This window comes from Triturus cristatus, chromosome 7, assembly GCF_964204655.1.
Source record: "Triturus cristatus chromosome 7, aTriCri1.1, whole genome shotgun sequence".
Taxonomy (NCBI): domain Eukaryota; kingdom Metazoa; phylum Chordata; class Amphibia; order Caudata; family Salamandridae; genus Triturus; species Triturus cristatus.
Window position 1 is genome coordinate 37228357 of NC_140590.1, and position 12120 is coordinate 37240476.

A 12120-nucleotide genomic window follows, 5' to 3' on the forward strand; every position below is an offset into this window, starting at 1 on the left:
GGTACTATCCCCACAGAAAAATTAAACATTTACCAAGATGAGGAATTACTATTCTTGTGCAAAAGTGTGACATGGAGAGCAAAAAATCTCCATAAGCGACTAGAAGAAGTAGCAAATGAAATGGGAATAGACATTGAAAAGGTAAAGGCTTTGCAAAAACCATATCGAATTGATTTCACTGAAAAAGATATTGAAAATTTGAATACCACAGGACGGATAAGTCAGATTAAGGAAATAATTGTATTGTTGCGAAAATGGGGAGAGGTGGAAAAATGGAGAAGCAGGTGGTATAGGAAACAAGATGATGCCTCAGATAAAACATTTGCAGCATTTCCTGTAAGAGAAAAGGAAAAGGTAGTAACAGAATGCCCTATAAGAGAAATTCCAGGAGGAGGATACGTACACGTCCCATGGACGAGACAGGACATTTTGTCCTTTACAAATCATTTCCTTCGACTGCGTGAAATACCTGTCGAGTGGTACAGGCAGGTGGATAGATTTGTAAAATTGTCTAAAGTATTATGGATTGATCTGAATAGTCTATTTGACATAATAGTACCAGCAGATTTGTGGACAGAGTGCAAGCTGATGATAAATTGGCCAACTCAGGAATATCCTAGGGATCCAAAATAGGGGCTCCAGACTCCGAGGTAATGAAGAAATATGAACAGATTATTGCATTTCTGAAAAACAAGGTACCTCCTAAAGAGACAGATTGGGTAAAGATTCACCGAACACATTAAGAAAGTAAAGAGTCAGTGCATGCATATTACGAAAGGCTAATACTAGCTTTTAAACAGTTTAGTGGAGATGATAATCTGAGTGAAAAGGATTTGAATCATTTTGTATACAGATTTGTATATGATCTACGTCCAGAAATTAGTGAAATGATAAAACAACATACTGTAGATTGGCAAAATAATAAAATAGATGAAGTACTAAGACATGCTAAGTACTTTAGTGATGAGATTGAGGCCAAGCAAAGAAAATTGAAAGAAAAGGCTATGTGGGTACAGGTAAAGGTAGCAGAAAGGCAGGAAGCTCAATTAGCAGAACAAGCAAATAATACAGGAACAAGACAAACATTTGGCCCTGGGAAGGGAAAGGGAAATATAGAAGAAGCTAAGAAGAAGTTCCCATGCCATAATTGCGGTAGAATAGGGCGTTGAAAATCCGAGTGTAAATTTCCCCCAAGTACTAACAATGGAAATCCATCATTGAATCCACAGGTGCAGAATGAGGTGAGTGGTCAACCGCAGCGACAGCAGCAGGTTGTTACACCACAGAATCAGGTGCCAAAACCGCCTTTTCCACAGAGCAGAAACTCTCAGAAGTATAGTAGTGAAACGGGATTCTACGATGAAGAACAGGTAAATAAGCTGCCACGCGCTAGCGCTGTCTCGCAGTATTGGCTACAACGCGATGAGAGTGATTCAGAAGAAAATTATTGACGGTGCCAAAGGGAGGAAGAAGAGTGCGTACTTGGTGCAACTATAGAAGTAGACCAGACAGACCCATTTGTAGATGGGAAGGTTAATGATGAAAATATTACTTTCCTAGTGGATACTGGTGCTACTCGATCAACTGTTAGATCAGCTGATGTTAAGAATCTTCCTCTCTCGGATGAAACGATCCAAGTAGTTGATGTATCCAACAGACAGATTAAAACTTACCTTACAGAACCAGTGAAAGTTAGCATAGGGAATTTTTCGGAAATGCACCGCTTTGTCGTGTGCGATACCAGTCCTGTGAATTTATTAGGTAGGGATTTATTGTGCAAAATGAACTGTACGATATTTTGTACCCCGGATGGGATAGCATTTGAAACACCAGATGATGATGTACTGTATAACATGACAATAGCTAACAGAGAAAATGAGGTCGTTGAAACCTATGCTGTATTCAAGCCTGATGAATTGCCTAAAGAATTGAAACAGTCTGTAAAAGCAGAAGTTTGGGATTTCACCGGAGAAGACGTAGGACTAATGAGGAATGTAGATCCAGTAAAAATAACAGTAAAAGAAGGAGTAAGCTATCCAAATGTCCCTCAATATAAATTGACACCTGAAATAATTGAAGGAGTAAGCCCAGTAATAGAGAAAATGATCAGACAAGGAATTTTGAGAGAAATAATGAGTAGTCCATGTAATTCACCAATAATGGGACTGAAAAAGCCTAATGGGAAATTTAGAATAGTACAAGATCTGAGAAAAATAAATAAAATTGTTGTGTCATGTTGTCCCATTGTACCAAATCCATCAGTGATTTTATATCAGATTCCTCATGATGCAGAATGGTACACAGTGATTGATTTGTGCCATGCTTTCTTTTCCATCCCATTACACCATGACAGTCATCAAATTTTTGCATTTCGTTTCGGCAAAAGTATTTTGGCCTGGTGCCGAATCCCACAGGGGTATACAGAAAGCCCTTCGATATTTAATCAGTTATTGAAAAGGTCTTTGGAAATTCTAGAAATGCCTGAAAATTCGGTGTTGGTTCAATACATCGACGATCTCCTTGTGGCATCGAAAACACGTGAAGCGTGTGAAATAGACACTATAGCAATGCTGAATCATTTGGCAGATGGAGGACTAAAGGTGTCACAATCCAAATTGCAGTTTTGTAAGAAGGAAGTACAGTACCTAGGACATAACATTGAGAAAGGACTGAGAAAAATAACGATAGACAGAATCAGGATTATAAAACGAATGAGAGCACCCATGACCCAAAGAGAGGTGAGAATGTTTCTGGGAATGGTTGGATATTGTCGTCAGTGGATTAGTAATTTTTCTTTAATTGCAAAACCTTTGGTACGACTGACGAGAAGTGATGTGAAAGATCCCATTGATTTGAACAAGGAAAAATTGGCAGCATTTAAACGATTGAGAGATGGGTTGTGTGAAGCACCTGCATTAGGCATGCCTGATTATGAGAAATAGTTTGAATTGTATTGTAGTGAGAGGAATGGATGTGCACTTTTTCTGTGTTGATACAGAAGCATGGAAAACTGAGGAGACCAATTGCATATTTTTCATCGATGCTTGCTGTGGCTCTACCTGGGTGTTTGAAAGCAGTAGCTGCTACATGTCGAAGTTTGGAGCAGAGTGAAGGAATTGTGATGGGATATCCAGTGAAAGTGTTTGTACCTCATGATGTGGCGATCCTTTTAACAAGGAGTTGTACTCAGTATATGACACTTAGTCGGCTGACTAAGTATGAAAAGGTCATATTAGGTGCAACCAATGTGAGTCTTGTGAGATGTTTAAATGTGAATCCTGCAACGTTGTTGCCTGATGCTGAGAATGTGGAAGTCAGAGATGAAGTAGATCACGATTGTTTGGATGTACTTGATTTTTGCACAAAACCACGACCAGATATAAAAGATGTACCTTTACCGGAAAGTGATTTCGTGATGTTTGTTGATGGGTCTTGTTTGAGAACGGATGATGGAGTGTTAAGTGCAGCATATGCAGTATGCAGAGTCACAGCAGTACTGGAAGCATCCTATCTGAAAGGAGTAAAATCAGCCCAAGTAGCAGAACTAGGGGCCCTAACTAGAGCATGTAAGATTGGGAAAAGTGTGAGAGTGACTGTGATAACTGACAGCCAGTATGGCTTTGGAGTTGTCCATGACTTTGGCCACCTATGGCTGCAGAGAGGTTTCCTAACCTCAAGTGGAACTCCCATTAAGAATGCTGAAGTGGTTGGAAAGTTGATTGAGGCGATACAGATGCCTAGACAATTGGCTGTTGTGAAATGTGCTGCTCATAGTCACGGTGGTGATTATATCACCACAGGAAACAGGTATGCTAATGACATGGCACAATATTGTGCACGCAATCAGAATTCTATTAATCGGGCTAAGGAGATGGAAATGAGTTCTTGCTCCTTGATGTTTACTAACATTGTGGGAAAATGGGAAGAAGTAAGACAATTGCAGGAAGAGGCAGGAGATGAGGAAATGAAACAGTGGATGGATAAAAGCAGGATGTGCACCAAGAGAGAAAGATCATGTGTGGGTTTATCGAGATGGAAGACCAGTTATGCCTGATAGCATGATGTCTACCATGGCACGGATGTATCATGGTCAGGGACACATAGGGAGAGACGCTATGATCCGGTCATTTAAACAGACCTGGTACAATGCAAAGTTCAGACTTGTAGCAGAAAGTTTGTGTCAAAGATGCCTAATATGTCAGCAATACAATCCTGGGAGAAAGACAGTAGTGAGTCTAGAGACAATAGGCCGAGAAGGAGGGCCTTTTACCAGAATGCAAGTGGATTTCATTGAGATGCCTCCATGTAACAGATTGAGGTATGTTCTGGTTATGGTCTGCCTATTCTCCCGGTGGGTGGAAGCATTTCCAACAAGAAGAAATGATGGAATGACAGTGGCAAAGCTACTTTTGAGAGAATTTATTCCTAGATTTGGGTTCCCAGTGACAATTGAATCAGACCGAGGAGGACATTTTCATAATGAGATCATAAAATTGATTTGTGAAGCATTGAATGTACAACAGAAACTACATTGTGCCTATCGTCCAGAGGCTTCTGGTGTGGTGGAACAGATGAATGGTACTATCAAAAATAGGATAGGGAAAATGTGTTTAGCCACAGGTATGAAATGGCCTGATGTCTTGCCTCTGGTACTCATGACTATTAGATCAATTCCAGACAGAACTACAGGGTTAAGCCCCCATGAAATCATCATGGGACGCGCTATGCGGCACGTGTTTATACCAGTCAACCAGTTGATGACTATAACTGATGACATGGTGTTTGAGTACTGTAAAAGCCTGGCTGACGCAGTTCATTCTGTGTTTCATCAGGTTGGCGCGGATGCCACCACCCTTGAAAAGAAGCCAGCCCATGATCTGAGCCCAGGGGACTGGGTAAGGATAAAGGTCCACAGACGAAGAAACTGTTTGGTTTCAAGGTGGGGAAAACCAAGACAAGTCATTCTGACCATGACAAGAGCTGTAAAGTGTGCTGGACTGAAAAACTGGATTCATGCAAGTCATACATTGAGAATTCCAAATCCAGTAGACAGCACAGAAAAAGAATATTTTGATGCATCAGAATCCAGTATTGAGTCAGATGACGGAGAGTCAAAAACAAGAGAAAACTCTGAAAGGGGGTAAACAGAACAAAGTCTAACATTAGTCCCCAGAAGTAGCTCACTGAGAAGAAGATTGCAGATTTCTGATACCAGTTCAGATTCTGAAAACAAACAAGGAACGCAATGTTCCAGGAAAGAACAAGGAAAGAACAGAGAAAAGGACAGTGAAGAGACGATAAAAGAAATCAGTGAAAAGATAGTGCCAGATGAAAGATTGAGAGAAATTCCACCTGAAATAACCAATTTAGGTGAACAAGGAACAGGTACAGAGAGAGAGGGACAGATTACTGTGGAAGACCCCCGAGGAGGCGTAGAGAACTGCAACATCCAGTTAGGTGAAGGGATAAGTAGTCAGCAGGAAGATTGCGTGTCGGAGATTCGAGGAGGGACAGAAGTAGGGAAAACAAAACAAGTGCTGGAAAAGGAAATTGTTGAAAGTAAAAAGCAAGTTGAGACAGAGTCTGAAGAAAGTGAAGATGAAATACCTGAAGGTCGTGTTCTAAGGAAGAGAACTTGGAGGACTGAAAAGAATGACAAAGGAAGCAAGTTAAAAAGAGCTGCAAAAGACAATGTTTGGCCGAATAAAATAAAGAAATTGAGATATCGACTGACACGAGTAAATTCACCAAGGGCTGAACAGGTGAACAAAGTGACGAGTCAAGAAAAATCAAAAGAAGAAGGAACAATTGCGAATAAAGAAAGCAAAAGAGTAAGGAAACCTAACCAGAAGTATAAGTCACCGGAATGGACGTACGTGGCTCTGCCTGAAGGAGGAGAAGAGGCAGATATTCAAGGAAATCCAGAGGAGACTGTACTGAAAGTGGTCGAAGAAGAGGAAGAATCAGAAATCCTGAGAGTTCTCTTGTCTGAAATTGGGGAAGAAGTAACGGAGGTTCAGGAAATTCTGTATCTGGATCACGAAAAGACAGCAAAAGATGATGAAATGCCAAACTGAATAGATCAAGAGAGCTGCTGATGAAGAAACAATAAAATAAGACAAAAAGATAAAAACTGGTAGAACCAAGTAGGTGGTTAGAGCCTTGGGTTAGAAAACTAGTTGTGAAGTAGAAGAGGCTAAGTCAAAAGACACGGTCCATTTTAGCAAAGATGGCAAACATAGATAGTAGCAAAGGTAGATGTACTTGTATGAGGATATGGTGTAAAATGTGTTGCTGCTGTACAGGATTACTAATGCTTCTGTGGAGCATACTTGTTCTTTTGGTCTCTTTCAAAGTTGCTATAGATACATTAGAAGGACATAGTGAGAACAAAACTAATATAGAGAAGATTCAAAGGGTAAAACCGACTGAAGTAGATAAAAACTATTTACATAAAGATAGGTCTATAACAGATTTTTCTAACAATGTGTTTTAAAAATTATTGTATGAATATGTAAAAACAATGGATGTAAGGGACTGCTACGTCTGTATGCAGTTACCTGCCTCTGTTTCAGAAGGAGTGACTTATCATCACCTTCCAGTAACATATGGAATAACATGAAGTGTAATAGCTAGTTTATTTTATCAAACGGGAAAATTAGAATACTATTTTTCAGATGTGGATAACATTTTTGCACAAGTACCTGCAATTAATAAACTAAACAAGGTAAAACCTGCTAAGGTATGAGGTGAATTTTTCTTAGAAGCTAAAGAACTAACATTAGAATATATATTTAAAAACAATTTGACTTGCAGTTTAAAGAAAGAGGAAAAGACATTCTTAGACATGGTTGAAGAAAGGAGACTGAAGATGCAAAGAAAGGCATCTGAAGGGAAAGTGGAGAAGACAGTCTGGGATGTAGAAATGGAAAAACATTTAAAGGGTGAAGCTAGTCCAACTATGGCTTTAGATTGGCCTCAGAAAGGGAAATTGTGTATTAGGAGGAATCAAACTGTATATGATAATTACTTTTTAGGTAACAGTGAGTGCCATGATACATACCGAATCATGGGTGGATGGGGATTTAAAGGTGGAAGAGATCCAGTTTTCCCTGGATTATATTTTATCTATGGGAACAGGGCATATTATCGTTTGCCAGACCATTGGTATGGCACATGTTACGTAGGCCTGGTTTTTACGAAGATCTTTCATATGGATAGAGGAGAAGATGGTGTACATAGTTTAGGTAATTATTTAGTACGTAGCAAGAGAGAATCTTGGACAGAAATTGTGGGTGACATTTTTGGAGCATTGATACCAGCAGTGGGAATATCTCTGAATGCAAACAAAATCAGAAAATTATCAACCGTAGTGGATCGCTTGTCAACAAGCACCGCTGGTGGATTCTTATTAGTAAACACTGAAATGGTTGCCATGCGTGCTATGGTAATGCAGAATCGACTTGCCCTTGATATATTATTGCCAAAAGAGGGTGGAGTCTGTGGAATGCTGAAAGTTCAACATTGTTGTACTTACATTCCTGATGAAAGTAGAGATCTTAAAATCTATATAAACAATATTACAGAATTGCATGACGAAATTGCACCACTGGAGGTTAAAGGTGTTTGGGAAAGGATCGGAAAGAAGATATCAGCTATTAACATTTTTCAGTAAAATTAGGTAGTACATTTATAGGTAAAATATTATTTCCATTGGCATGTGTAATCTCCATAATTTTAGTGATAAGATTTGGTTGTATTTGTTGTAAAAATAATAAAAATCAGAAAAGATTAAAAAGAGAAAATCTAAGGAGAAAAGACAAGAAACAAGAAAGGGAATTGAATGAATTAGAATTAGAAAAGTTTAAAGAAAGCATATACGAATCAGCAAAGAGAGAAGGAATAGGGGAGACTGAATTATGAATAAGAGCAAGAAATCATTTCAAGATTTCCGTAAAGAAAGAAAAAAAAATACAACATTTTGATGGTGTGGTGATAAAATCACCAAAGGGGGGATTGCTGGAGCGGGTAATGCAAAATGTTGTATACCCCCCAATTTGCATGACCATACTAATTAGAATAATCAATTAATTATAACCGTATTAAGTGTTTGAAGTGAAATACTAAACAATCCTATTAATGTATGAATTACACGTGGGATTTGCATTTGCATGGCCAAATTAATTTGTAAACTAAAATATGTACGCATACTAATTTTGTGATGTAATTGTAAGTTGCATCAAATGGTGAGTATAAACGCTTTGAATGTTGCTATCATGCTAGATAATTACATACACATAGGGGAATTAGTGAGGGTTTAACATTTTATTAGTCATTTCCATGTTTTAATTACGTTTTGTGTTTGTTTTATTTAAGTTGACCATTCGGGCCTACATAAAGAGGGCTGCCCTTTTGACTTGACGCGATTGACGACACTCCACGAGGTTCTGGGTGAAGTGCGCCTGCGCTAACATTGAGCAACAGTGGCCTCGTCCTGACCCCAGGCAAGCTGTACCCACCAAGGACGCACTGGGAAAAATGCCAACCCTGCAGACAAAAGACTTTCTTAAAAAAACGGAACCAGCAAGTGCGATGATCTAACCTAATGAACTATGTGAGAACTTCACCGACCGACTCCAAATCCACCAATAAGGACATTCTAAAATTGATATTTGTTACAATTATGCGATGATTTTCCTATAAAAATCCCGTAGAATAGTGAGTGGTAGTCGTTCGCGCTCTTTTCGTTTCCTGACGTTATGCTGACGGAGAATACGGTGACGCTGCAGGACAGCTGTTTCCCTGAATCTTTGACGGACTGAATTGCTGCCCAATTTCCTGATGAACTGAAATCTTCAATTTAATGGGCATAGATTGACGGGTACGCGCTTATGGTCTCAACCCAGTCTATGGGACGGTAGCGTGCTGCAGGATGACCTGATTGACTTAGAGGACGACAATTAGCCAGAATAGGTAAATATGGTGATCTGCAGTTAAATAACAGTTCATTTTAATTTGCATTAATTGAGATAAAGCTTGTTATTGATTATTGACAAATGAGTTGGACTGTTTATTCCTAGAGAATGTTTGAAACCGAAAAGTGAATTAGAAGGTTTTTGGATTCATCTTACCATTCAATTAAATTAGATCCATCGAATCATGTGGAAGGGATATATAGAAAGGTAGGTATAGGATGTGTTGGATTATGTATATTTTATGCATAGTTATGTGAATTTACTATTCTTTAGGCCATAAGGTATTCCTTTCATGTCAGCGTTTGGAAAAATCATCTCTCAGAAGAAAAAAACAGATCAATGATGTTTGAAAGTTGGTGTTATGGGCCCCACCATTGAATGTATGGATTGAATGTGTTAGTGAGATATTTGGTCTGTGACGAAGGGAGGGTTTTTTGGATTCCACGCTGCATCAAGGTAACACGAGTACTGCGGTGCTCCCGTGGGTGTTGACCCTAAAACTTCCTAAATCCCAAAGGGTTTGGTCCTGACTCAATTCTAAATGTCCCTAATCTTTAAAAATCTAATCGCTACTTTCCCCATAGAAGCTAACGGGAGCTCACGGCTGTGTTCTCACACTGCACACGATCCCTGTGGATCCCCTGTGTCACAACCTTGGGTGGTTCCTTGGGGTCCCAGTGATTCTACAGGCTCTAGGCCTTGTGTCTAGTTAAGTTGTGGTTCTTATACCACTATTTTAGCATATGGTTTGGCTCGCCCCTAGGGCCTGACGTGTATTTGTGCTTATTACTGTCATATTTGAAGTGTAACTAATGGGTTTTGACCTCTAGTCTCATAAAGAGTCTAGGAGTGTGTGTTTAGAAATAAATACATATATTTTATATATATACCTGGTGTGGTTATCTTTCATTTAGCCACTCAAGAGATCATAGACTGGTAAAACAAGCTGCTTTACATTCCTTCAAGAATTAGCATGAAGGTTGCTCTCCATAGCTACCACTAGGATAGCTTTCAATAAAGGTTGTCTTTAACCTATAACCAATAAGGGGTTGTTTGGACTGGTACAGGGTGCCCACTATAAGTAGTGGACAGCATATACCAGGCCAACTTCTCACATCCCCCCTCAGTAGTGCTGGGTCCTCTAAGGTTCTCTGCAGGGACCCTCACTCACACTGTCCCTCCTCAGTAGTGCTGGGCCCTCTAGGTTCTCTGCAGGGCCCATCACACACACTGTCCCCCCTCAGTACTGCTGGCGCCTCTAAGGTTCCCGGCATGGCCCCTTACACACACTGTCCCCTCTCAGTAGTGCTGGGTCCTCTAAGGTTCTCTGCAGGGCCCATCACACACACAGCCCCTCCTCAGTAGTGCTGGGTCCTCTAAGGTTCCCTGCAGGGCCCATCACACACACTGTCCCTCCTAGTAGTGCTGGGGCCTCAACAGGTTCTCTGCAGGGCCCATCACACACACTTTCCCTCCTCAGCAGTGCTGGGTCCTCTAAGGTTCTCTGCAGGGTCCCTCCCACACACTGTCCCCCCTCAGTAATGCTGGGGCCTCTAACGTTCTCTGCAGGGCCCCTCACACACACTGTCCCTCCTCAGTAATTCTGGGGCCTCTAAGGTTCCCTGAAGGGCCCCTCACACACACACTGTCCCTCCTCAGTTGTGCTGGGACCTCTAAGGTTCACTGCAGGGCCCCTCACACACACACTGTCCTCCTCAGTATTGCTGGGTCCTCTAAGGTTCTCTGCAGGGCCCCTCACACACACTGTCTCTCCTCAGTATTGCTGGACCCTCTAAGGTTCCCTGCAGGGCCCCTCACACACACTGTCCCTCCTCAGTGGTGCTGGGTCCTCTAAGATTCCCTGCAGGGCCCCTCACACACACTGTGCCTCCTCAGTTGTGCTGGGGGCTCTAAGGTTCTCTGCAGGGCCACTCACACACACTGTCCCTCCTCAGTAGTGCTGGGTCCTCTAAGGTTCCCTGCAGGGTCCCTCACACACACACTGTCGCCCCTCAGTAGTGCTGGGTCCTCTAAGGTTCCCTGCAGGGTCCCTCACACACACACTGTCGCCCCTCAGTAGTGCTGGGACCTCCAAGGTTCCCTGCAGGGCCCCTCACTCACACTGACCCTCATCAGTAATGCTGGGCGCTCTAGGTTCTCTGCAGGGCCCATCACACAAACTGTCCCCCCTCAGTAGTGCTGGGTCCTCTAAGGTTCCCTGCAGGGCCGTGGTCCACTAGGTGCGGTGTCCCCTCCCGGGTCCGCGCTTCTACTTACTGTTGCTGCATCTGTAGTGTCCCCTGGAGCTGGAGGCCTAGGGAAGAGACAAGGGAGTTAATCCTGGTCCAATGCACAGAGATTCAAGCAGTAGCCAAAAAATATGTACATAGTATATCACGACATAACATTGCAGGGTGTCCAATCCAACGAGCCCAACGTCACGCAGTAGCTCTTGCTCAACACCCTGAACTCCTTTGGTCTGACTTATAGATGACGTGTTGTAGTAACATAACATCATCTCTGAAACGAGCAGCCACCGCCTCCTTCCTGCTCATGTGTCAGCTAACAGACCTGCCCCCTCTCTCTGCTGTCACAGTGTGGGCAGCAGAAGCCACAACTTCCTGTCTGGGTCCGCCATGTCAATGCTGGAGGCCTACTGCACCTGAAGAGGGCGGCAGCAGTGAAAGGACCGGGCCCAGAGGAGCAACTACCACTATGTTGTGAAGATGAGCAGATGGGCAGTTAACAATAGTAAATCTACACTTATCGGGATATTCTTGGTGGGCAATATTTTTTGCCCTGGTATTCTGACATGACGCCTCGGCGCGAAAAGGATCGCCTGCAGGGTGGGTGAGGTAGATATACCTGCACCCTCCCCTCCCCCGCCCACTGGCACGCCGGAAATTACGCAGTAGCGCTGGACCCCCGGGGGTCCAAACACTAGCCCTGTCGGGTTTGTGCCCTCATGTGGCAATAAGGTGGCGGCCCTCCTATGGGGTCCCCCTGCGTGGGCCACGGCAGCCTCAGATATACTGCCAAAGAGAATGTTTTGGCGCCAGTGAGGGGCCTGAAACAACACACTGGACATTAGGGCTGAGTTCCCATCAGAAATCATTGAAAAGAGACAATTTATATGAGGAAAGGG

General features: G+C 42.2%; 1 protein-coding gene across 1 annotated transcript in view; it reads right to left on the reverse strand.

The window, feature by feature from the left end:
• Window positions 1–12120, reverse strand: part of LOC146808751 (cell adhesion molecule CEACAM5-like) — a 460313-nt gene that overhangs the window by 64981 nt on the left and 383212 nt on the right. Inside the window, exon 15 of the mRNA XM_085614788.1 lies at window positions 11253–11289. Within this exon, the coding sequence (XP_085470914.1) occupies window positions 11253–11289 (37 nt within the window). The remainder of the gene's footprint in view (window positions 1–11252; window positions 11290–12120) is intronic.